General features: G+C 47.5%; 1 protein-coding gene across 2 annotated transcripts in view; it reads right to left on the minus strand.

The window, feature by feature from the left end:
- The window catches only part of DOCK8 (dedicator of cytokinesis 8), a 151,456-nt gene that overhangs the window by 80,254 nt on the left and 43,745 nt on the right, over positions 1 to 27,457 (minus strand). For both annotated transcript variants that reach the window (XM_006881327.1, XM_006881326.1), the window contains 7 exons: positions 26,992 to 27,058; positions 19,802 to 19,951; positions 15,717 to 15,797; positions 13,687 to 13,846; positions 12,540 to 12,670; positions 11,385 to 11,478; positions 9,932 to 10,094 (listed from right to left, as the gene is read on the minus strand). In XM_006881327.1, coding sequence (XP_006881389.1) covers positions 9,932 to 10,094; positions 11,385 to 11,478; positions 12,540 to 12,670; positions 13,687 to 13,846; positions 15,717 to 15,797; positions 19,802 to 19,951; positions 26,992 to 27,058 — 846 coding nt within the window. The remainder of the gene's footprint in view (positions 1 to 9,931; positions 10,095 to 11,384; positions 11,479 to 12,539; positions 12,671 to 13,686; positions 13,847 to 15,716; positions 15,798 to 19,801; positions 19,952 to 26,991; positions 27,059 to 27,457) is intronic.

Here is a 27,457-nt window from a genome sequence, read left to right on the forward strand (position 1 = left end):
CAGAGGTCTGCCCAGAATTCACTGCACCCCCAAGAGTTAGAGAAGAATGGCTCAGGCCAGCCTCAACCCAAGTCATGACCAGGGGAGATGGCCTCGTCTCGTCTCAGCTCGTCTCAGCTCAGCTTAGCTCGTGTCTGTTCTTTCTCAAATCTTTTTGTCATCATTTAAACTCTCCACTGGTGTTACTGCTGTGCTGCTATTTTCAAAGGCCTATTATTTCAGAGGTAGATGGCCAGGCCTTTCTTCCTAGTCTCCCTTCGTTTTCTGGAAGCTCATCTAACCCTGTGCACACGGGCGGCCTGGTTGGAATTTGAAGCTCTGTTGGCTTGGTATCCAGCCTCAGCCTCATTCACGCCACTGCAGCGCAGTAAGCCGATAGAACCCTCCTCGACGTTCTTAGCAGCAAACCCTCTCAGAGCCAGAAAGCTCCAGAGACGCGGGGACGGAGAGACGTGGTCTCACATATTCTAGACATAACAGCAGGAGAGAGCAGTCCCTGGAGGAAGTCCCTGTCGACGCTTGGTCAGCCGAGGAGAGGAAGCCCCTCAACAACGTGGACTGACATGGTGACCACCACAGTGCGCTCACAGTACCAACTGGAGGATGGCACAGGACCGGGCGAGGTTCCACTCTCCGGTTCACTGGGCTGTGAGGAGTCACAGCCGGCTTTACGGCACCGCCAATTGCACCACACTCACTCTGCTGGCCCAGCTTCACTTTCTTGTATCATGTGAGAGCTGAAACCCACCAGGCTCCATCTAGCTACGAACACTCACTGTCGCCAAGCCAGGGGGGCCTCACAGCCGACCTTGCACTGGGCTTCTGAGGCTGTAAATCTCACGGGAAGAGATTTCCCATCTCTGTTCCTCAGGGTGACTGGTGCATTCAGACTACACCACCCTTCCATGGAGTTACAGGGTAATAATAAAGCACCAGTAGACGCATAAAGACGACACACAGTTCCTGACCAACTCCAGGCCAGGGTCTGGGCTGCGCAGAATTCTGCATGTATTTCTCTTTCATTTATACCACTGAAGGCTGTGCCGTTCTGGTAGTTGAAGCCACCAGCAGCTCCTGGCGAGAAAGCTGGGCAATCTCTTCCAGTGCCGTTTACAGCCTCGGAAACCCAGTGCTGGGCCGGCAAGGCCTGGGCTCCGACCGGACAGCAGCCAGAGTGAGTTTTCCATGAGAAAGGAGCCTGGTGGCACCGTGCATGAGCGCTCGGCAGCTGTGAACGTTGTGGAGGTTTGTTTCTGTAAAGACTGCAACTCAGAAGCGCCATGAGGGGGGCTCCTCTGTCCTGCAGGGTGGCTGCCAGTCGGAATCACCCCAAGGCTGCGGGTCTGGCTTACAGAATTCCGTACTCCTCTCCTGCTCCTTCCAGGGAGCCCTGCCACCTTGGCCCTCCACACCCAGCCCTGCTCAGCAGTTGTGTCAGATGATGGTCAAGGGGACACTGGCTCTGTTCAAATGCCACCACGAGGCCCGGGGTCCTCAGCAGGCTGCTTGACGGCACATAATTTGTAAGAAAACCTTGAGGGAGAGCAAGACAGATGGCACGACCCAGCAAGCCTGTCTACAAGGCAGCAGGTCAACTCGCAGAAGTGCTGAGTGTAAAATGATTTCTCTTCTCTCTGCTCCCTGCTGGCGGGCTGAAGCCCACTCACAGCTGGCTGTCCAGCGGGTCTCCTAGGCCGTGAGTTATGCTGGAGCACACTGTCCATCTTCTCCTCAGCCCCTCTGCTGAACTCGAGTCACTGGGGAGGCACCATTCGGGGGTCAGCAGTGCCACTGCCGATGGGCGATGCCAGCAGAGCTCAAGAAGGCGCAGTTCCCATCATTTCCCCTCGACAACAAGGCCAAGGGCTAAGTTTTGCCGTGTTGCTGTTAGGTGCCTTTGATTTCGACTCATAGAGATGCTTTGAACAGCCAACCTGAACCCTGCCTGTCCTGTGCCGTCCTCATCATCCCTTAAGCACTCGAGCCCGTTGCTGAAGTCACTGTGTCAATCCATATCATGGGGTGTTTCTCTCCTCCGCTGACCCCCATCTTTCCAAGGATGCTATCCCTCTCCAGTGAATTCATCTGAATTGCCTACCTACACGTCCTAAGTATGAAACATGAAGGTTTGCCATCTTTGCCTCCACGAAGATCTTGGGCTGTACTTTCTCCAAGATGTATCTCTCTGTTCTCTTGGCCATCAGTTCAATGTTCAGTGCTCTTCTCCAACTCACAACCCAAAGGTATCAATTCTTCTGCCATCCTTATTCTGTCCATTTCTCAGACTCACAGCAAGTGATTGAAAAGGCCTGAATCAGACACACCTTAGTCGTCAAGCTGACATTGCTCCTCAGTAACTTGGGTTGGTCCCTGACTACAGACTTTCCTACTGTACACAGGGTCTGTGTGAGTGAAGAAGTACGTGCATCTGGGACATTCTTGAGCTGCAAGGATGGTGAAGCTTAGTCCCACATACTCTGAGAATATCGTCAGGAGGGGCCAGAAACTGGAAAAAGGACACTGCACTGGTGAAAGCAGAAGGTCAGAGGAAGACAGACCCTCGATGAACTGTATTGACACGTGACTCTAACAACGGGCTCCAATGTGGCAGTGACCGTAAGAACGGGTCAGGACCAGGCGCGGTTCCAGCTGCTGTATGTAGGGTCTCTGTGGCTGGACCTGAATCAAGAACATCCAACAAAGACTTGTCTAGAAAGCCTTTAATAAGACTGGGTTTCTCCTAAGTGGCAGAGACAGGACTCCTTTAAATGAGAAAGAACTATTTCAGAAATGCAGCCGCGCCTGCCTCCCACCTGCTATTTATTCTCCATCTCGGAGGGCTCAACCTGTTGTGTGAGGTGCTATCGGGTCGACCTGGCTTGCCAGGAACGCGTGTCCAGCAGCTGAGCTTCTTCACGACCTCTCTGCACCTGAGCGTGTTGTTATGACCACTGCATCAGCCCACCTCCTGGAGGGTCTTCCTCTCCTTTCCTGACCCTCCGCTTTCTGGAGCATGAAGACCTTCTCCAGGGCCTGGTCCTCCTGACGGCAAGCTCCAAGTGTATCAGATGAAGTCTCACCATCCTTGCCTCTCAGGAGAGCCCAGGTTGTATGTCTTAATGACAGGTACTTTACATAAAGAATTGAATGCATTTTATTATTTAAACTGGGTGGGGGTAAAGTTTGTAGTGAGGAGTATAGAGAAAGTGGAGGAGAGAATATTTTGGGGTGCTAGGCATTGAGTGACAGTCTCAGGACCCCATTCCTGAAGTACAACTTGGTGTTATTTTAAATATTTACTTTATGACTATATATAGGAAAACATTCTTAATCTGAAAATAGCCTTTCTGGACTCAATCCAGTCTCGAACTAAGTCTAAACACTCAGGAATTTCTGAAAATACAAATAACCTTCCTTCAGCCCTACTTTTGGTACCGTTATCAGAACAAATTAAGTTCTTGCTCCTCGAGAGGCTGGGAGAGGCCAGATAAGAACAGACGATGAGGGTGAATGTAAATCTCTTTCTTCCTCCCTTAAGAAAATAGTATTTTTAACAAAAGCCTCCTTCCCTCTAACTCCACATTAAGAACAACGCAAAGTTTCCATAATATCTGGCTTTGTTCAAAGACCTAAAATTCAAGTAGAGAGGCACTGTTGAGAGCTCTGGTGAATTAAGGGCTGAGCTGCTAACTTAAAGGTTACAAGTTCAAGCCCACTTGTTGCTACAGAGAGGAACGATGAGGCAGTCTGCTTCCACAGAAATTTCTAGAGTTGGAAACCCTCTGGGGCAGCTCTACCCCATGTCAGAATCTACCTGATGGCAGCAGGGTTGTTTCAGTGCCAAACCTGACAATGCAGTGTTTACAAAAGCGACTGGACAACAGGTCAGGATAGCGGGCTGCCCTGCTCAGCCTGTCCGCACCACTCAGGGGAAAGGAGACATTCTTTCCGAGCTCTGCAAAGTTTCCTAAAGCAGATGTGCCAGCCAACGACACCACACCCACGTGTCAGAGCAGTCCCCACATTCCCAGTTGCTGACCGGATGCTGAGAATCATTTCTTCTGGCTTAACAAGAAGGACGGGCAATCTCCTCCCATGAAAATCTCCTGCCCCTGAAAACCTGCTGGAGGGCCAGTGGTGGGTCGGTTCCAGGTTCTAAGTCTACAGAACACAACTATACACACACATTCACTCACACACACACACACACACACACACACACAAAGCCCTTTAAACAACGTGTGTGTGTGTGTGTGTGTGTGTGTGTGTGTGTGTGTAGAACACTAGTGGCCTAGTGGCAACGAGCTACACCACAATCCCAAAGGTACGTAGTTTCAATCCACCAGCTGCTCTATGCAAGGACGATGAGCAATCTTATCTTTCTTTAGAATAACTGCTTCTGAAAATCCACAGAAGGGGGGATATATACATATATATATATTTGTGTTGTGTATCATCATTCAGAAAAAGCCCATAGCTGACCCTCTGGTGGGTTTTCAGAGACAGTTAATCACATGGGAGGGGACACTGTCCATCATTCTCCAGCAGAGCTGCCGGTGGCCTTGAACTGTGTGTCTTCAGGATTGCAATACACACAGCCATTCAACCCATTCACTTATTCTATCTGTATGCTGAGCAACATGTTTGAGAAGCTGGTCTCTATGAAGAAGAGTGTGGCATCAAGATCAGAGGAAGAAAAAAAAAATCAGGAAGACTCATTAACAACCTACATTATGCAGGTGACACAGTCTTGCTTGCTGAATGTGACGAGGACTTGCAACATTTGCTGCAGAAGATCAAAGACTACAGCCTTTACTATGGATTACTTCAACATCAAGAAAACAAAAATTCTCACCCCTGGACTGATAGGCACCATTCTGATAGATGGAGAAAAGATTGAAACTATCAACAAATTCTTCTCAGGAGACCAGGAGATGTATTGCACTGGGAAAGCCTGCAGTCAGGGACCTCTCCAAATTATTGAAGAGCAATGACATCAGTTTAAAGACTAAGGTACACCTGATTCAGGACATGGTCTTTTCAATCCCAAGCTATACATCTGAGAGCTGGGCAGTGATTAAGGATGACAGAAGATCTGATGCCTTTGCGCTGTGGTGTTGAATAAGAGAATTGACTATTCCATGGACTGTCAAAAGAATAAACAGACATGTCTTGGAGTAGGTGCAGCCAGAGTTCTCCTTGGAAACAAAGATGACAAAGCTTCATCTCACATTCTTGGGGTGTATTGCTAGGAGGGGCTATTCCTTGGAGAGGAGCATCATACTTGGAAGAGTGGAGGATCATCCAAAGAGAGAAAGACCTCCAACCAGATGGACTGATGCAGTGACCACAGCAAGGGGCTCAAGTATGTCCGTGATGAGGATGGTGCAGGACAGAACAGGGTGCCAATCACAGGCTCGTCTTGAGTCATAGTCAACTCCACGGCACCTCATAACAACATGGAAATAAAAGTCCAGTGTGTCAGATCTGACTCACAGCGACCCTGCAGGACAGGTTTTGGTAAAACTGCTGGACTGTTTGAAGCTCTGACCTTCCAGTTAGCAACACAACACTCAGCCCACTGCACCACCAGGACCCCTTCCCTCTCCACTGCATTTTCCTAAAAGCATGTCTAATTTTCAAAATCAACACTCACTAGTGAAGGCAGACTGAGGCAAACAGGTTAGAATAAAGTCCTTTGCAAACAACAGCATGAGAGAACGCTTGTGAACTGGAGTATTTTTCAGTTTTTCTCATCCGACGTGTCAAGGGCCAAACGTAAAATGCATGTTTCACTTTGCTACACCTTGACTCCCCGCTGCCCTGTGGCACGGACCACCGTGCGGGGCCCAGAAAGTGAGCAAGCTCTGCCCTCTAGTGGCACAATGATCGACTGGCACCGTGTGGCAAACGCCACAGCCACTGATAATCCAGTCAGTCACTGCTAATCCACACCCATTGCTAATCTACTCCTAACAACTATAAAGCAGTAATAATCTTATCCGGGCTTTAGACCTGACTTGATTCTTCACATTTCCATCTTAGGAGAGAGCAGTGAGGCTGTGGGAGAGGGGAGAGTTAGTCTAAGACTGAAATCTGTCAACATCAGTCTGATTAAAACCACTATAAACATGAAGGACACTGACCACCAGCAGGAGGGACTTAAACCCAGATGCTCCCTGAGTCCTTGTAGCTCTCACATAGTAAAATTCTAGTTCAAGTTCACTGTCACTGTTTCCTTAAACAAGGCTTAAAATTGAACTGAGATTCTAGTAAAGTATCCTGGCCAAAGAAGGGAAGAGAATGCTGAATTTCAAATATTCATAGAATCCAGACTTCCTGGAGCAAAGGAAGCTGGATCAACCCTTAACCCTGTTGCCCTGAGATGATCTTTAGATCATAAGCCAAAAATATCCCCTAACGTTTAGTTTGTCTTTTTAAATGAAACAATGGTTTAGCTGAAACTGTCTGCTTTTGTGCATTTTGCTTCTACATTGTCAGGTGCCATTGTGAACTGTCATTTGTTCCAGTGTCTATTTCTCATGAAAATAACAACATAAAAAGAAAACTATTTATATTTTAAAAAAATACAAAAGGTGAGGAGACGTGGGGGCCAAGAGAAGGGAAGGGGCCCGAGCTGGATGGCACGGTTCTCTTCCATTACCCAGTGTGTGGTCTTGGCGTTTCTATGGGTTACAAGGAAAACCAAAAAAATACTCTTTCTGCATCTGTTTCTGAAGATGCCAAGCGGGGCCCACAGCCATCCGTTCCGACTCGTCCTCCTCCTCACGCCCACATTTCTGAATCATCTTGCACACACTGGTGCACTCCCAGCTCTGCTGTGATGTAATTAAGAGATAATGTCTGCAGCGGGGAGTGGAGAGTCATAAACGCCTCCCAGATGATGAAATGCTGAGGCAGAGCTGAATAACTGTAGGTTTCTTTCAGTGCCAGGTTACTCCAATGTAGGGGCATTCGCTCCAGTTACAGAAGGTTTCTAAGACGATACGGGGCACAGCATCCCTTAGCAAACACTGTCCTGCCTTGGTGTCCCTCTGGGAATGGGAGCCTAGTGCGTGCCGGTGATGCTGGCAGGAAGTCTCATCTTCAAGGGGGTCTGACTGAAGTTCAAGCAACATGGGTAACTAGACCAGGAAGGATGAAGTTGGGGCTAGGGAATGAGTGCAACTTTTCAGTCTTGAAGGCAAGTCACATTTGTAAATGTTGGATTGTTATCATTGTCAGGTGCCCTTAGGTCGACTACACTCATCATGACCCTCTGAACCGTGGATGTGGGCCCCGCCCTGCGCTGTGCTGTCCTGACCACCTCTGAGCCTGTCATGACTGTCGCTGGGTCAATCCATCTCATCTGAGTCTTCCCCTCCTTCGCTGATCCTCTACCTGTCCAAGCATGACGTCCTTCTCCAAGGACTCCTAACAACACGCCCAAAGTGTGCGAGACAGTTTCACTCTCCTCGCTGCACCTTTCCCAAGACATATTTGTCCTTTTGGAAACCTGGGGGATGCTCAGCACTCGTCTCCAGCACCACAGCTCAAAGGCATAGACTCTTCTTCTGTCATCCTTAGTCAGTGCCCAACTTTCAGCTCAGCAAGTAACTGAAAAGGTTATAGTTTGGAACAGGTGCACCTTAGTCTTCAAACTGACATCATTGCTCTCTAGCACTTCGAAGAGGTCCCTGAGAGCAGACTTTCCCAGTGCATTATGTTGTCTTTTGATTTCCTGGTTGCTGGTGCCAAGGGCATTGATCGTGGATCCATGCCAGATGAAATCACTGGCAGTTTCTATTGCTTCTCCATCTCTCATGATGAGTGGTTGGTGGTACTTCTCACCTTGGTGAGCTACCCACTTAACAGTCTCTGGGTGGTGCAGATAGTTTAGTGCTTGGCTGCTAACCAAAAAGGCTGGTGGTTCTAATCCATCCAGAGGCAGCAGGGAAGAAAGGCCTGGCAATAGACGTTGGAAAAATCAGCCCCTGCAAACCCTTTGGCACGCCTGCTCTGAACATGAGCTGGAAGGACGTGGCAATAACTGGCTAACCACCCTCTTCCCTCGGGGTCTCAGCTGTGGTTCTTGGTGACGTGGGGGTGGGGGGAGTTTGGACTGGGAGAGCTCAGGGTTTCCTTGTGTGTCAATCCTATAGGGTCACACTGGAACAGTGGGTGAGGATCAGGAATTGGGGGCTCTCCTGCGCCGCTAGGAGGGTTGCATAACGGGACAATGTGAAGAAAAGATAGGCGTATAAAGAAAACTGGAAATGCACATTATTTGTAACTCAATAATTTACCGTTGGGGAACAGATCTTGGGGAAACTTTGAGACATGTATACAAGGAGACAGCCAGCCTGGTGCCCAGGGAAAGGTGGCACTTGAGGGGGCACTGAGCCTCTCAGCAGCCCAGGCTTTCAAGGTCTCTGAGGTTGTTCTATGCTGTTCCATGAGGTAGCCACTGGCCACATGCAGGGACTTGAATGTGAATTAAGTGAAAAGAACCTAAATGAAAAAGTTCCTCCATTGCGCTGGTGACATTTTACATGTTAAACGGCCACAGGCGGCTCTTATACTTGGCTTAGTAAATAGGGAGTTGTGCTGCCAACCCAAAGGGATGCACTTCGAATCTACCAGAAGCTCCAAAGAAGAAAAATGGGCAATCTCCTCCCGTGATGTGCAGCCTGTGAAAACCACTGGAGGATCAGCTAGGAGGGGATTGTGACTCCATGGCAATGAGAGCGCGTGGTGGATGGACAGCTGGCCTCACTCCACTACCTGCCATTTTATCAAGAAACTGATCACACACCTTTTATTATTTACAAACTGAAGGTTTGTGGCAACCCACGCTGGGCAGCTCTATCAGGGCCACTTTACCCGCAGCGTGTGCTCAGCTCATGTCTCTGTGTGACGTTTCAATCATTCTCACACTATGTCACACGTTAGGAAAGCTCAGCGGTTCTAATCTGAGAGAGGGACCATCTCAGCAGCCCAGTGGGGTTGCTTTGGGGTTTGGTCCTGCATTTTTCAGATCATATTAAAATCCCAACAAATGCACTACCATCAAGCAGACTACGATCAGAGCGACCCCCCATTGGGTCCCCAAGACTGTCAGGCTTTACAGGAGGACCCATCTTTCTCCCTGGGAGGGCTGTGGATTCAAACTGACGCCCTGTCTGTTAGCAGCCTAACGCATCACACACTGTACCCCCAGGGCTCCTAACAGGCTATCTCACAGGGTAACTGTAGCTTCCATGTCCTGGGAAATAAAAGCAGTTCACCCGGTCTGCTTTATGGCCATTCTCATTCTATCACTGTGTTCTGGACCCAACCCACAGTCTCTTCAGAGTCTACGTGTAGATGGTAGCTGCAGGAAATTCTAAGAGACCAAGATGTTCTGGAGAGAAGTGCTTATCTTTGAAGGAATGAGAACATTTTGGTCCCATTTTTCTTTGTCTATTATGTCCTTCTGCGCATACAAAAAAATTAAAAGTAATGACTGTTGTTGTTGTTGTACGCTCTGGAGTCGGGACCACCCCAGCAGACTCGGTGGGTTTTCGGGGGCTGTGATCACACGTGAGGACCCTGCCCGTCTTCCTCCACTGGGCGGCTGGTGCGTTCAGACCTCACACCTTTGTGCTGGCAGTGCGACTCCTTCACCCACTAGGGGATATTTTTCATGTCCAGAAAGATTACATCCACTATGGTCTTACATTATGACTATGACTAAAGGAACAGTCCCTTTGATAAAGTCTAATAGAAAGTTGCTCTGAGAACGAGATCTATCAATTATCATGAGGCCAGCATGTTTCCTTTGGGAAACTTAGGAGCATTCAGGAAGTGGGGAGACAGGCCGAGGGACCACAGAAGCATTATTCAAACAAAACGAGGGCCGTGGGCTTCGTGCGTCACCTGTACGCCTCACCTGTACACTGTGTGTGGGGCGTACACTTCCCGGATGGGGAATTCCAGGATCTCCTTGTGTGGACGTGTCCGAGTCTCAGAAAATGGCCTGACTGGTAGCATTTCAGGCGTCAGACAGCAGCCAAGCATATCTGGAGCTGAGGAAAGTTCCAGCTTCAGAAGACCTGCAGGGAGAAAAGGAACAGGGTTTTGTCAGTGAAGAAATTGCCACACGAGAAGGGACCTGCGCCAGCGTGCGGCACTCTCATTTTTTCATGGATACTGTTTTATAAGCACAAGCATTTTGGAATTCCGGGGTATTTTCTGCACTTGGACAAAATGAGTGTTGTGGCAAAGTCTGCATTTTGCCTTTAGTTTTTAAGGATGGAAAATCAAGAAACTGAGCTAAAAAGGGATACATTAGACAGTCTTTAAAGCCCCTCTGCAGCAGAACCCCGGTGGTGTAGTCCTTAATACATTGTGCTGCCAACAGAAAGGTCATGGGTTCGAATCCACCAGCCTCTTCTCAGGAGAAAGCTGTGCTATTTCTCTCTGTAAAGATTTACGGCTTCAGAGCCATGACGGTCGCTATGAACTGGGACGTTCATGTAACACGTCTTGGGGAAAGTGCAGCCGTACGGCTCCCGAGAGGCAAGGACCGTCTCCTATACTTTGGGCATGTTGTTAGGAGGGACTCTTCCTTGGAAGGGGGCAATGTACTTGGAAAGGTGGGGGGGTCAGCAAGAGAGAGGAAGACCCTCAACCAGACTGGATGACTCAGTGGCTGCAGCAAAGGGGTCAAGTGTGTCAGAGATTGTGAGGATGGTTCAGGGTGAGGCAGGGTCCAGATGCTGTTCACAGGTTTGCTGTGAGTCATATTTGACGCAACACCACCAAACAACAACAACAATACACCGTTACTTGCCTCCGGGCCCTGTGAGCGTGGAAAACTGGCAGTTTCCACACTGTGTTCTCTGGTCCCCCCAGGACCACACAGGAGCCTCAGCTATTGACCTGAGGATGAGGACAGACACACTCACGTGTCACCAGGAAACTGGAATCATATTTAATTATTTTTATAATAGGGCAGCAGATAATATTTCACTTGTTAAGAATGACACCCATGGTGTTGACAGGAGTTGAGAGTGACCGGACAGTTAATTTTTTTCATATAATTATGTGAGAGCCCAGCTTGAAGCTACAATCTTTCTTGAAAGAATCTACGCTAAAACCCCAAAGGGAACATCACCGACTGGCGACGCACGGAGCTCTGCGTGCCCGTCACCGAGACCCCAGTGTGCCCTGTGCCTCCGTATACTCTGCTTCTGGTGACTTCTCTGCCCCACACTAAACACCTTAACATTCTTAACTGTTAGGACAAAACCCACATTTCACTTGGAAAAGATGATTTTCAGAGTTAGAGACATGACTCATCTAACTGTCTCAGCTCCGATGATTAGGACCAGTGTCCCCACCTGGAATGGACTTGACCCTCCTTTGCAGCGATGAAGACCTTTTGTAGTCAGCCAGGAACTTGAACAAGTCTTCGTCGCTCAGACGATCGCCCTCCTGCCAAGAGACGCTCGTTAGTGTCTACGTGCCTTGAACAACCATTTCCCACAAGCTGTTCCCCTTTTTCTTATTTCAGTCTGTCTTTCACAGACATTAACAGGACAGGCCATTCTGAAACCCTTTGGTCCAACCTCTCATCAGGTATCCCTTCGCTCTCCCTTCCATCTGACTGGTTAGCCTCTCGTGACGCCATCTGTCCTCACTATCTAGTTCTGAAACACAGACACACTGTAAGGGGCAGCTTTAACAAACACAACTTCCTTTCTCTCCTAGTTAGGAGGCTAGGAGGCTGAATTCGGTGTGCTGCCTCCAGGAGAAAGCTGACTCTGTCTGTGTCCTGGTTCTGGAAGGTTCCCAGTGTACAGCCTCATTGTCCAGAGGACTCATGTCTCTCGGGCTCTCCTCTCTTGACGGTATTGAAGTCTCCATCCTATCTGCTCCTACGTTAATCTTTTTAAGAGCTCCAAAGACTGACTCAAGCGACAACATAACCATGAGATTGCAGCCTGCCTCACGAACATCATGTGATTGTTCGGTGCTGTGGACCACAATTTGTAGAGACTCAACAAGCAGGCGGAAGCCCTGCCCTGCCACGCTGCACCACCCGTGGTTTCCACCACGCTCAAGTCCACAGCTGTCATCACGGCGTCCCTCTAGCTCATTAAGGGCTTCCTCTCCTTTGCTGACCATCTATTTTCCCAAGGACTAGCCCCTCCTGACCACATGCCCAGAGGATGAGGCAACAACACAGAGGGGGAGGTTTAGAATAGATTTATAATATTTGGTCTTGATTACATCGGATCACAAAGTGCAGAATAATTACACAACACTGAGAATCATGGGGGGGGGGCCTCGAAGACACACGTTTTAGAGAATACAGCTCAGCCTGTAACACTGTCTCATGTTCCAACAGCCCACAGAACGAAAGCGTCAGCCGTGTTTTGTAATAATGCCCTTGAAACTCTGCCCCGAAGAACCCTAGCCTCTTTCTGAATCTCCACTTACACCCCCCTTCAAGATGGGGCCAGAGGCAGACATGGTGTAGCACAGAGGGATACCTGCTTGAAGAAGTTGTTGATGGTCATGGAGGTGGTTTTGAAGGTGGATCCACTGTCCTCCAAGGACAGAGCTCGCTCAGAAAGCCTTCTGGATTGGGACAGTGTTCTCCGCTCCCCCAGGGAGCCTCTCCCTGTGAGGAAAACAGTGATCATTTTAGAGCGCGGCCTTCTGTTCAAGCACACAAGTTACTTTAGCACCGAACCCAGGACATCTGCCATTGAGTCCACTCCAACTCACGGTGACTCATGTGAGTCAGAGAACTGAGCTCCGCAGCGTCTCCAATGGCAGGTCTTTTCAGAAGTAGATTGCCAGGCCTTTCTTCCAAGGCACCTTTGGATAGACTACTCCACTGCTGCTCCAAGGACGTACCTGATGTACATATTTTTCCCCCCAAAATTATTTTTTTATTTTAATGAAAGTTTACAGTGGTTGGATTTATTCATTCTTTGTCGCACACTTTCCTGTCTGCCAGGTTCATATTTTGCAGCTACGATTCCCTCTTCTTTGTTTACAGCATTTTGATTCGAGGAGCTAATTATCATGAATAGATCTTGATTGCATGTTTGGTTAATATCTGATTGCAAAAATTGAATGACGTACATCTTTACAGAAGGAGACTGCCACAGTGTTCTCCCGGGGTGGCTGGTGTGTTCAAATCACTGACCTTTCAGTTCGTAGCCAAGTGCTTAAACACTGGGCCACGAGGCTCCTCCTTTCTGGATGCATCTCACTGCTCTTCTGCGTTCACGTGCAGCTCTGCAGCGGGGTGGTCAGCTCTTCATCCTCCCACTGCCAGGCCCTGTCTAGTGCACCCTCTAATCCCTGGTTCTTGCCACGACGCTGGACCAGAACTTCCTGTCACCATGACGCCCGGACTCATCACGCTGCCCCGTGTCAGCCTCTGCAGTTGGCAGTGGACCTTTGATCTACTTCGCGTTCCTTCCTCCTTGCTTGTTCCTGGTCCCAGCCTGCCCTGCGCTTGAATTTACCTTTAGAACGGTGTCTATACTCGAAGCTTAACAATTCCAAATAAGACTGCTCAGGTCAACATAGAAGCTGGCGTTTTTAAAAAAATGCCGTGTGAAGGTTTTGTGATTAGGTGCTGTTGCTGTAGTCAGTTCACATCGGCTCAGACAAAGGTCTCACCTCCCACGGCCTCCACGTCGGACAGCTCCCTCTCGAGGCTGGAGACATTGAAGAAGCTGTTGAGGCTGATGGGGGCCCAGGCGAAGGGCATCCGGTATTTCCCCAGACGCTGGCAGAAGGACTCTGCTTGGAGCTTGAGCTTTTCCACTTTGTCTTTGCTCTGGAGAAAAATGGACAGAGACGATCAAATGCATGCAGTACGGCATCACTGCCAAGTCTACCCTGAACCTGGCCATCCCGAACCTGGCAGCCGGCTCTGAGACCTGCTGGTGGCACGGTGCTTAAGCTTTCAACTGTTAAACACAAGGCTGGTGGTTCACGTTGCTGTGATTGAAGCTGTAACATAGTAATTGAATCCAGCTTTTCTTTAAACCTCTCCTTTTTTGTAAAAAAGCTTGCTTTCCTTGTTAGCTAATACCACGATGATTGCAGCCCAGGGAACCCTGGGCCAGTGCTACCTCTTAACACAGGGGTTACTATGAATCGGACATTGAATGGATGGCACCTGATGTCACCATCCAGTGATGGAAAGATCCAGTGATTTCAGACGCAATTCAACAGGAAGGGTTTAAAGAGAAAGGCACCACCTCTAATTGGTGCGTTACAGCTTCAACAGCATGTGGAAGACCTGCCATGCAGGCTGGTCCATGAGTGGGTGCTGCAGGGACCACCACACAATGAGTGTCCACAGGAGACGCTCAGGACAGTAAGTCTCACCTCTCCTCATCCAGGGTCCCCGCTATCCTGTTCCTCACAAGCTGCCTTGGAAACCCCCTCCCCCACTCCCTGGGACACACAGTCCCCTAACAACTTCCTCCTCAGGCGACAGCACTGCCCAGGCCTCCGGTCTGTGCTCAGGGTCTAAGCAGGCCTTTTACAAAATCCCGCATCCAACTTAAAATCCGTGAGTCCACGGCTCGGGAATGCGCTATTCCAGGAAGGTCACATTTCATGATCCTATCAGCAACCTCTGGTAAGTGATGCTGGGGAGAGATGTCCCGTCAGGGGGTCCCCGAACCTCGCTGAGGAGGGGTCACAAAGGCCAAACCCACTGCTGCCGGCTTGACTGCAGCTCTGGGGGACAGGGAACACCACACAAGGTTTCACTGACTGTCACCATGACAGGAGCGAATCACCAGATGGGGCTGCTGGGCGGGTTGAAGCACCAACCTCTGGTTAACAGCTGAGCATTTAGTGACTGGCGTCAGCACGCCTCATATCACGGTCAGGAAAACACCAACCAAACGCCTGCCATCAAATCAACTCTGACCCGCAGTGACCCTGCGTTGTGTCCCAAGGCTATAAATCTTCATGGGAAGAAACTGCCTCTCTTCCTTGCATGGAGCCTCTGGTGGATTCAAACCGCTGACTTTCTGTTGAGCAGGGCAAAAGCTACACATCTCCCACCTGGCCACTGAGGTAAAGACTTTATTTCTTTTAAAATGCATCACCAGTGACCAGTGCTTCCTTCCTCTTTTTAAAAAAATTTTTAATTGATTATAATGAGTTTACAGAGATTTTGGATTTCCATTAATTCATTGTTGCACTTTTCTCCCTGCCCACCCCTCCTCCCCAATTCACTTTTCTCTTTGAAAAGTAAAAGAAAAAATTCTTTCATTGTTATACAATCACTCCCCCCAAGTCCATTCCACTGTGCAGCCTTCCTTCTGGACTCCTGTCATGACAATAATACCTAATCATACATCCTTTTTAAACAGTCCTCTCCCTCATCTGTTTCAATGCAGTATACATTATTTATCCCATCTTTCTCAGTCTCCCCCCAACCCCGATGTCAGTCCTCTTTTATAACAGTATTTGTCCTTTTGTGACTGAGATACTTCACTCAACATAATGTCCTCCAGGGTCACCCTTTGTGTGTAATATTACAACTTCTCAGTGTCTTATCTTGGGCTGGGACATGAACCATTCGGCCCATCTACCTTCCCATGGCACATTCTGGGGAATGTGCAATCTCTGCTTGTGCTGAGACCCTGTCAGAGGGTGACAGCTAAGAGTGTTTGACCACCTACCTTCCCGCCGTCGCTCTCTTTAAGAACCAGGTAGGGCTCCGCACACTCTCCGATCTCTCCCTGCTGCAGGACTTTTTCAATCTACCAACAAAAACAAAGTTACAACAGTGAACACGTGTTAGAGGTCAGTACCACAGAATCGACGCCACCATCAAAACGATGTTTGACGACTCTTCATCACCACAGAGGAAGACGCTATCTACAGCAAGTTTTTGATTAAAAAATTAACTAGCATGAAGAGTATTTTCCAATATTGGTTTTTAAATCTCATAAAAACTTATGGAAGAGTAATGGCTGATAAATACCAAAGGTTAAAAGTTATCTGTGTATCACAGAATTGTAAGCTATTTTTATATTCTTCCAAACACTAGTGTGTATCTTCTACTTTTGAAGCAATAAACATGTATTATGTCCCCAGTAAAAACGCAATAAAAGTTCTTTTATAAAGCAAAGCACAAGAGACACACGTAGGAAGGGGAAAACTCATTTTCTTTCTTAATGCTTACAATGTAAAAAAGACTTACAGCCTCTGTAAAAGTCAGCTGGGGACTGGGACCTTCCGCAAAATGGAAAAACGAACAGAATAAATTATATGTCATTATCTCCCATGGAGATCCTATTAGGGCCTCTGCTCTTGATTTAACAGACCTGCCGGGAAATGAGACTTCAGTAGTGTCACAGCATCTCCCTCTGCCTGCGGGCTGGTCCTCTGGGTAGTGGACATCAGAGAGTTCACCATGGTGCTGTCCGAGGTGCTGTCCAGTCAGCTCTGCTGCATGTCTTTCTCTCTCCATTGCTGTCAATTTGGAACTATCTCAGCTGGTCCTTCAGAGGGTTTCCAAGATTGTAAATCACACTGAAGGAGGTGGCCCATCTCTCTCTTACGGTGCTGATGATGGTTCTGCATTGCCAGGCGGTGTCTCCTCCGGGTTAGACAGCCCCTGGGGACTAGGCGACCTTGTGAACAACACCTCTTCTATGTCTGAGCTGCTGGCTGCAGCCACTGTGTTAATTCATGAAAATTGAACATTCTTTTTTGCCGACCCTCTACTTTGCCAAGGCAGCTTTGGTGGCATCGTGGTAAGGAGTTGCACTGCCAATCAAAAGGCACATGGTTCAAACCCGACAGCCACTCCATGGAATAAAGAAAGACAATCTATTCTCGTGTGATTTACTGCCTCTGAATACCTGCTGGAGGGCCAGGTAGGGGTTGGTTCTGACTCTACGGCACATCACGACAACTGCTTTGCCAAGCAAGACGTCCTTCTCCAGAGATCGGCCCCTCCTGAGAGCATAGTCAAAGCAACCTTCAAGTCTAAGCAGCATTCTGGTTGCACTTCTTCGAAGACTGGTTAACTACAGCATGTAATACTCTTGAGTTTCCTGGACTCAAGACTTCAGGCAAAGTATCTCCCTGATTGGCTGCGACAAAGGTTGGATGTCACGTTTAGGAGAGAGAAAAGGCAGTGGCATTTCCTACTTCTCTGATCAAAGAAAATTTAGTTTAAATTAGATGTGGAAGAGAAAAACAAGTGCCGTTAGCTTTGTTAGTTGTGTGTCAAAAAGTTGATACTTTTTCCCTTCAAACTTTAAAAAAACTGAAGTAAAATAAACACATTCCTCACTTAACGACTATCTCATGCTCTGACCTTTCACATTTAGGCAAGAGTGAAAAACCTGCTGTTTTTTGTATTAATAACATATAACAGCTGGCGGTAATGGGTGCCATTATTGCAAGATTTGGGGGAGAGTAAGGCTAACTGTGCTGGTTTAGGACACGCAGCAGCTTAGATGGGCTGCGATTCTCTGGGTCTGTCAGTTACCAGACGATGTCATCCTGTCAGTGAGGTGTTGATGTTGTCAGTTATGTGATGATGCCCTTTTGCAGGTATGTGAGGGTGTAACTTATCAGCTAGGTGTGGATGTTATTTGGTAATTGTTCACTGATGTAATGTGGCAGTTTTCCAGATTGCAAAAGTCTGTTGTTAGGGACCTCTCCAGGGTACTGAAGAGCAATGATGTCACTCTGGAGACTAAGATGCATCTGATACAGGCTATGGTCTTTGCAACCACTTGTTATGCATCAGAGAGTTGGACAATGACTAGGGAGGATAGAAGGAGAATTGATGCCTTTGAGCTGTGGTGCTGGAGAAGAGTATTGAATGTACCATGGACTGCCAAGAAAACAAACAGATTCATCCTGGAGAGGGTTAAGCCAGGCTGCTCCTTGAAGGCAAGGATTCTGGGGCTTTGTCTGACATATTTTGGACATATTGTAAGGAGAGACAGGTCCTTGGAGAGGGACATCATGCTTGGGAGGGTGGAGGGACGGCGCAGGAGGGAAAGGCCCTCTACGAGGTGGATTGATTCAGTGACTGGGGTAATCGGGATGGGTGTGTCAGAGACAGTGTGATTGGCGCAGGACAGAGCAGGGTTTAGGGCCATTGTACATAGGGTCGCTATGAGTCACCTGCGACTCGATGGCATTTAACAACAACAACAATAATGTGGCAGTTATGCAATGTTGTTGCTGTTGTGATGTGCCGCTCACAGCGACCCTATGAACCATGGCTCTGAACCCTGCCCTGAGCCAACCTCACCGTCTCTGATACACCTGACCTCGTTGCCACAGTGACTGAGTCAAATGATCTCTTCCAGAGTTTTCCTCTTCTGTGCTGACCCTCCACTCTTCCCAGCTTCTCTACATCATTGCCATTTTCTCATAGCCCTGATTTTCACATAACAACCTGGTCTGTGAAAACCTACATATAAGTGAGCAAAGGATGTATAACTAAACATTTGCTATTTCAGTCTTCTGCATATCACTCATTGGCATTCATTATCTTCGTCACGGCTTCATCACCACCAGCATTTCCAAATTCTTTTCGTCACCTTGAAGAAACTTGCAGCCCCTTAAGTTATGACTCCCTCTTTCTTCCCCCTACCTGCCTGTACCACTGATTACCTTTGGTCTCTGGCCAGCTGTCAAGTCTAGCTATCCCCCGTATGTAGATCACACAGTATTTGTCCTTTGGTGACTGGTTTTGTTCAGCGTCATGCTTGTGAGTTCCCTCCATCTGTTAGCAGGCATCAGGATTCCATTTCTCTTTACAGCGGAGCGATAACTCCCTGTGCACATATATCACATTATGCTCATCCATTTATCTACCGAGGATCGTGTAAGTCATTTCTACCCCGTGGCTATCAAGAATAATGATGCATTGAACTCTCTGACGTACATGTATCTGTTTGAGTCCCTGCTGTCAAGATTTGGGGTCTCTGACTAGGAGTGGAATTGTTGGGTCATCTGGGAATTCTGTGCTTGACTTTCGGAGGATCCACTGATCTGTTTTTACAGCTCTGTACCATTTCAAATTTCCACTAGCAAGGAATTAGAAGGTTCCAATTTCTTCTCAGAGACAGACACCTGGACATCTGTGCTTTGTGCCCACTTTCCAGACGAGGAAACACAGTCTCACAGGGGTTAGTTAACAGCCCACGAAGCCATTGGGCGTAGTCTAGTCAACTCCAGCTCATCGCAAAGTCATACTGCCGCTAAGCTGCAAGGATTCAAACCCAGGACCGCAGGCATAACCTTCCTGGTATCTGACACAGAGCTGTACTGGAGAGGGGAGAGGAAGTCAAGAAGAAAACAAACATCCCCTCACAGAAGAGAAATGCAGGCACGCTGCCTTTTACTGCACTTTGCAGACACTGTGATTTTTTACAGATTGAAGGTTTGTGGCGACCCTTCATCAAGAAGTCTACTAGAACCTTCTTTCCAATGCCACGTGCTCACTCTGTGCCTCTGTGTGACGTTTTTGCCCCGTCGGTGGTAATTCAGTCTTTGTCAGACACTTCCTGGACCACAGTACAGCATGTGTCTCTCGTATGCACATGAAGCAGCAGGTTCGTGAGACTTGCTGGTTTTAGCGCTGCTCTGTTGCAGTGGGCTGGAATCGAACCTGTTGTGCTGCTGAGGTCTGCCTGTATGCACCTCGTGATGTCTCTTCTACCTCAAACACGTGCAGGGGGCGATGAGGCAAGGAAAACTCCAGAATATGCAAATGAGAGTGCTTGATTACCTTGATGACGAGGTAGATGTCGGGGGACGGGAAGGTGACCGAGAACACCGCAGACCTCGCCTGGCTGGAGGCGGCCACTGAGGGGGTGTGGGCGCGCAGGAAGCCTCTGAACTGGTCTGAGTTGAGGTCACAGTGGAAATTTTCCGAGATCTGTAAAGAAGCAGCAGAGTAAACACATTAGACCTGCTCTTATCCTGGGCTGAAAACAAAACCCAGTGCGCAGCGTGGGTCCCAGCTCAGCCACCCTGGAGGACACAGAATGGCCCCACAGGGCTTCTGGGCTGCACTGTTTACAGAAGCAGGACGCCTTGTCGTTCTCCCACAGAACAGGGTGGGTTTGAACCACTGAACTGTCAGTTCTTAAGCTGAGTTCTTACATGACTTGTTGTTGTTGTTATGTGCCATCGAGTCATTTGCAACTCATAGCGACCGTATGTACAAGAGCCCTAAATGCTCTTCTATCCTGTACCACCCTAGCCATCTCAAACGCACTTATTCTCACCAGTCACAGAATCGATCCATCTCATTGAAGTTCTTCCTCTCCTTCGCTGTCCCTCCACTCTGCCAAACTGATGTCCCTCTCCAAGGACCACTCCCTCCTTGCAACATGCCCAAGATATGTCAGACGAAGCTTCAGAATCTTTGACTCCAGGGAACATTCTGGCTTCACCTTCTCCAGGACAAACCTGTTTGTTCTTCTAGCAGTCCATGGTATATTCAACACTCTTCTCTAGCACCACAGCTCAAAGGCATCAATTTTCTATCATCCCTAGTCACTGTCCAACTCTCCGATGTATAGCACGTAATTGCAAAGACTGGATCAGGCACACCTTAATCTTCAGCCTGACGTTGCTCTTCAGTACTCTTGAGAGGTCCCTCACAGCCGACTTTCCCAATGCAATTCGTCTCTTGATTTCCTGGCTGCTGTTACCAAGAGTGTTGACTGTGGAGCCAAGCAAACTAAAACTGTTAACTATCTCAATCTCTTCACCATCCATGCTGATGCTGCCAATTGGCCCAGTGGTGAGAATCTTTGTTTTCTTGATGTTGAGCTTCAATCCATATAGGAGGCTGCAGTTCTTGATCCTCTGCAGCAAGCGCTTCAGGTCCTCCTCAGTTTCAGCAAGCAGGGTTGTGTCATCTGCCTAAGGCAGGTTGTTGATGACTCTTCCACCAATCCTGATGCCATATTCCTCTTCGTACAGCCCAGCATCTCAGATAATCTGTTCTGCATACAGATTGAAAAGGTATGGAGACAGAATACATCCCTGATGGACCTCCTTCCCAATTTTGAACCATGCAGTGTCTCCCTGCTCTGTTTTGATGACTGCCTCTTGGTCCAAGTATAGGTTTCTCATAAGCACAATCAAATGTTCTGGGATTTCCATTCTTCTCAGAGTCAGCCACAGCTTGTTGTGATCCACACAGTCAAAAGCCTAGGGTTCCTTTAAAAGCAAACCACATTGGACCTTGCCCATCATTTACAGTCTTTTTACCTGGACCCTTATAGAGGAAAACAAACCCATAATGCATGAGAATGATTATATGAAACCCAACGTGAATGAAGTGTGGAGCCCAATGTATATGAACTTCGTAAGCAAACCACAGCCATTGCGGTCGATCTGATGAGGACTCGTAACAGGCCTGCAGCACAGGGTAGAACTGTCTGCTCACAGGGTTTCCCAGGCCGTAAATTTTAACAGGAGTGACTGCCTCATCGTGCTCCTGAGGAGTAGGCAGGTGGGATCAAACCACCGACCTTTGGGTTAGCAAGTCAGTGCTTAGATTAGTGTTTAGAGCCACCAGGCTCCTTCTCATAATCTAAACACAGAATCTAAACATAACTGAAAAGAAAAGTTAAAAAATAAAAAGAAGAGTGAAAAACACAAAGAAATCTCAATGGAGGAACGAGTGTCACCAAGAGTGAGGCCGGTGACAACCTGCAGCAAGAAAATCCTGTGACTATTTTGCCACATTCTCTAGATGCTTGGAAGCCACTTGAGAGCATTCCTTGACATAGTTTTACTTTTATTAACCAGCCAGTACTTCCTGAGTACCGATGCTATCCAGAAAGGAAGATGGGACTTCTTGTTAATAAATTAATCACATTAATCAATACTAATTAATCTTCTAAAACAGAAAGTATGAATGGTTGTTTGAAAAATCAATATAATTTGTAACCTTCACTTAAAAAATAATGAAAATGTTTTAAAAGAAAAAAAAGCAAAGCAAAAAATAGATAAGTTGGGTAAAGGAAAAGATGAGATATAATACAGGGCTAATTAGACATTATAATTAATTACATTAATCAACAGTTGGTAAGGCTATAAAATGTGTATTAATGATACAATGAAATGGTAATTACAATGTCTTAAAAATGTATATGAATTAAAAATTAATGTGATTTGTAAAATTCTCAATAAATAAAGCGGGGAATGCAATAGATATTTACTGTCCAAAGATTAAATAAAGACAAAAAGAAACAGACGTGGCTCTGGAAATGCCCTTACCCCACCAGTAGAACCCCTAAGCGCTTGCTAAAAATGCAACTTCAATGCCCCACCTCCAGCCTAAACCAGGAAACATTGGTCTCCACGGGAGGCTGTGCGGCTCTGAGTCCCATGTGGGCCAGAGGAGCTCTGAGCACATTGGGACTTACAGACCCCCAGGCCTTTAGTCTGAAGTTCTTCTCTGTGGACTTGAATTGCCAACCTCTTAGCTGGTCCTCAAGTGTTTAGCTGCTTGTGCCACCCAGAGTCCCTGACCTGCAGACCTAAGAACCCTGAGGCAAAGCCTGGTATTCTGTAATTTATTAAGCTCTATAATGATGTCAGTCTGGAGAGTAAGGTGCGTCTGATACAGGCCATGGTCTTTTCAATCACTTGTTATGCATCAGGGAGCTGGACAATGACTAGGGAGGATAGAAGGAGAATTGATACCTTTGAGCTGTGGTTCTGGAGAAGAGTATTGAATGTACCATGGATTGCTAGGAGAACAAACAGATTTGTTCTGGAGAGGATGAAGCCAGGCTGCTCCTTGGAGGCAAGGATTCTGAAGCTTCGTCTAACATACTTTAGAAATATTACAAGGAGGGACCAGTCCTTGGTGAAGGACGTCATGCTGGGTAGAGTGGAGGGACAGCGCAGGAGAGGAAGACCCTCTATAAAGTGGATTGATTCAGTGACTAGGGTAATCAGGATGGGTGTATCAGAGACAATGAGATTGGCACGGGATAGAGCAGGGTTTAGGGCTGTTGTACAACATAGGCTCACTATGAGATGCAGATGACTCAACTACACATAACAACAACAACAACAACAGGCATTCTTAGGAGCTCTGGTGGTCCAGTGGTTGGACTATGCGACCGCTGACCACATGATCAGCAGTTCTACCCACGAGCCCTTTGTGTGAGAAAGGAAGCTGTCTGCTTCCCTCAAGCTCTTTTGTTGTTTGTTCTTTAGTCAGAGGTGAAAAGCTCCAGCAGGTTTCCAGTGGTAGCAGATCACATGGGAGGAGATTGTCCATCTTCCTACAGAGCAACTGATGGATTTGAACCTTGTGCCTTTGGGATTACAATGCAACTTCTTACTAGGACCCAAACCTTGTGAATCCCCTAGGGCAGCTACAGGCCGGAAGTCACTCTGTGGCAGTGGGCTTGACTGGGGACTGGGAGGGTATTCTGAGGGGCCTGCTGACACCATGCTTACGTGGTCAGTGGCTAAGTGGTGGCTAACTAAAAGGGTGGTGGCTCAATCGTACCTGGAGTCTTCTCGGGAGAAAGATACGGTCACCTACTCCCATAAGTATCACCTAAATGGCTTGCCTCTGGAAACTATGAAAAGTGCTCAGGCCTTTCGTTCATAGGGTATGGGAAGCCAAACTTTATACCAAACATTATATGAAAACCCTTGTTCAGGAATTGAAGGAATTACAGATATATAAATTAGGATTTCTCTTATGGCAGATCCTAGAAAATGAGCTGTTTGTTCCCTGCAAGACAGGAGACAGCAAGGGGCCCCCTATAGAGGGAGTGTTACTTCCTGAGCTAGAGTTCACCCTGAGGCATCAAGGTTAATAGTTAAGGGTAAACCAAATTCTTGCATTTGTGAACCCCTCCTTCCTGAGTCAAGCAGAAGGTTTTCAATAGAAAGAGCTTGGCTTCATTTGCATTGAATTCTCTTTGTGATTTACTTCCTGTTAATTTTCAATAAAGGCACAGAGAAGCTTGGCTTGGGGTCTTCAGTAGGGAACTGCTGGCCCCCTGTTTTATGCTCTCTGCTCTATCACATTTCTGGCTGTTTGTCTCTTTATTAATAATTATAAAATTATTCCATTCTTTGGGACCCTCGGTCTGCAACAATAGGGTTGCTATGAGTCATCTACGACTCAACGGCACCTAACCACAACATCACCCTAGGTGTCACGTGAGGTTGCTATGGCACCAACATCAGCATCAAGTTAAGTCACTGCTGTCCAACTGGAACCAACTCACAGCTGACCCTCCAGAGGGATTTTGGAGGTTGGCAATCACCTAGGAGGACACTGCCCACCTCTCTCCCGCACAGTCGCTGTGAATTTGAACCACCAGAGATGCACCATCTTCGGCTCCGTAGACCAGCTCTCTAGGGCCTGGCGTCGAGCTCCCCGACATCACACGGTACAGCTTTAAAGTGCTGGACTCACAGATCTATTTGTTACAGTCCTTTCTGTAGCCAAATACAAATATCGAGGGGGTCCTGAAGGCAAAGCAGTAAGTGCTTGGTTGCCACTTGAAAGGTCAGCAGTTCAAATCCACCAGCTGCTTGTCAGAAGTGAGATGTGCTCATCCTCCCAAAACTGAAGCCAAAGCAAAGGCATCAAAGGCCAAGAAGGCGTCCTGAAGGGCGTCCACAGCCACAAAAAAGAGAAGATCCGCACGTCACTCACCTTCCGGCGGCCTAAGACGCTGACACTCCGAAGGCAGTCTGCATACTCCCGGAAGAGCGTCCCCAGGAGAAACCAGCATGACCACTATGCCATCATCAAGTTTCCCCTGACCACTGAGTCAGCCATGATGAGGACAGAAGATAACAACACACTTGTGTTCATGGTGGACGTCAAGGCCAACAAGCACCAAATCAAACAAGCGGTAAAGAAGCTCTGTGAAACTGATGTGGCCAAAGTCAACACCTTGATCAGGCCTGATAGAGAGGAGAAGGCCTGTGTTCGACTTGCTCCTGACTATGATTATTTGGATGTTGCCAACAAAATTGGGATCATCTAAACTGAGTCCATCTAGCTAATTCTTTTTTTTTTAATTTAAATTTATTATTAATTTTAGTAAAAATTTACAGAGACTTTGGATTTCCATTCATTCATTGTTGCGCATTTCTCCCCACCCAACCCTCCCCCCTAGTGCACTACCCTCTTGGAAAAGTAAAAGAAAAATTCTTTCATAGTTTTACAAACCCTCCCCCAGGTCCACTCCACCATGTAGCCTTTGCTCTAGACTCCTGTCATAACAAAAATACCTAATCACATATCCCTTTTAAACAGTTTTCTCCCTCATCTGTTTCACTGCAGTATAAGTTATCAACCCATCTTTCTCAGTCTCCCCCCAACCCCGATGCCAGTCCTGTTTTACAACAGTGGCACCATGCAGTATTTGCCCTTTTGTGACTTAGATACTTCACTCAGCATGTCTTCCAGGGTTACCCATTTTGAATAATATTGCATGAGTTCCTTGTTTTTCAATACAGCGTAGTATTCCATTGTGTGAATATACCCCAGCTTCTCTATCCGTTCGTTTGTTGATGGGCACTTAGGTTGTTTCCAACTCCTATTGTGAACAAAGCCGTGATAAACATGGGTGTGCACGTATCTGCTTGGATGTCAGTCATGGTCTCTTTGGGGTATATTCCCGTAGTGGAATTGCTGGGACAAACGGTATCTCTATTTGCAACTTTTTGAGAAAGCGCCATACTGCCTTCCGCAGTGGTTGCACCATTTTATACTCCCACCAGCAGTGAATAAGGGTTCCAGTTTCTTCACAACCTTGTCAGCATTTGTTGCTTGCTGTTCTGTTAAATTTTGCTATTTTGACTGGGGTGTGATGATATAGCTCATAGTTGTTTTAATTTGCATTTCTCTTAGAGTTGGCTAATTCTAAATACAGATTTTTCTCACACACACACAAAAAGACGACGTGCCGTCCTAAGGTGCTGTGGGCAGTGCTGTGCTTCCCTATGAGTCTGTAACAAGTCCATAGCACCATGGTGGTCACCGGTGTGGTTCGCATTTAAAGAAGAACTGGTGGCACAGTGTTTAAGAATTCTACTATTAACTGCATGTTGACAGTTCAAACCCACCAGCCACATTATGGGAGAAAGATGAATCTTTTTCTCTGTCTGCTTCTGGAAACATTCACAACCCTGGACATCCCACAGGCATCTCTACTCTTTCAGGGCCTCTAGGAGTTGGAATCAATTTGATGACAGAGGGTTTTAACACAAGCTGAGTGGTTATTAATATTCATTCAGGAGACACGTGTTTCCTAACATGCACAAGGCTGAAGTAGGGCCACGCGTCCTGCTCTGGTTTTGCCCTGCTTCTTTTTTTTAAAAAATGTATTATTTTTTGGTGTGTACTGTCGAATAGGATCTTACTGGTACAGAAGGAGACTGTCCCTCCTTCTCCAGCAGAGCATCTGGTGGATTAGAACCACGTACCTCTGGGATTGCAGTGCAGCTTCTTGCCACTAGGCCACCAGAGCTCTGGTTTTGCTTAAAGAGCTTCTTATAGAGCAACAACACGGCCAGTCACAGAGATGCCAGAGGGTTCTGGGGCCACTTAAAAGCGCATGGCCTTTGGTGAGGTCTCACTTAGGTCAAATGGAGATACTCACCAACGTGCCATCCCCCCCTTAAGTGTGAGTCTATCTCACAGTGCCAAGTTCTCCCAGGATGAGGCCATATGCCACCCACACCCCAGTGTCACAATAAAACCCCCCACAAGTAAACCAGTGTCTTTCTGCAAAGAACATAAATGGCCAGTGTTCCCAAGGGATCTGTCTCAAAATCACACTTGGGCCCACCAGAGGCCACATGGTTTCAAATCTTGTGTGCTTTCACTGCACAGATGTGAGCCCGGAATCCCAGCTGGCCGGGAGGACGCACAGAGCTGTTCTTTGCCTTGGCATGTGGGCCACTCACCTTCTTCCTTTCTTTAACATCATAGAGCGCGATGCTGGCAAATAGAGGCTCGATTTCAATCTCAAACCTGTGAGACAAAGAGACAGGTCCATAGGGCTGTACCTTGACTAACTTCGAGTTCTTGACAAACGCCTGGAAGCAGGAAATGATTAAAAGCACAAACATGTGTTTGAATCACTCAAAGTTTGTGAGACTCGCCCTGGGATATTATCCCACTGTTATCAAGACAATTCTGATTCAGAGTCTCTGTAGGACAGACCACGACTGTCCTATATAAGGTTTCCAAGGTGGGCTGCTAACTTAAAGGTCAGTGGTTTGAATCTACCACCTTGCTCCAGGAAAAGAAAGATGAACAGAAAGATTTACAGCCTCCGAAACCCAATGGAAGGTTTCTATGAGTTGGAATCAACTTGATGGCAGTGGCAGGGCTGCATAATCTTTATGGAAGCAGCTAGTGGGTTTGAAC

The sequence above is a fragment of the Elephantulus edwardii genome, unplaced genomic scaffold (genome assembly GCF_000299155.1).
Source record: "Elephantulus edwardii isolate Elephantulus edwardi_28Jun2011 unplaced genomic scaffold, EleEdw1.0 scaffold00014, whole genome shotgun sequence".
NCBI lineage: Eukaryota > Metazoa > Chordata > Mammalia > Macroscelidea > Macroscelididae > Elephantulus > Elephantulus edwardii.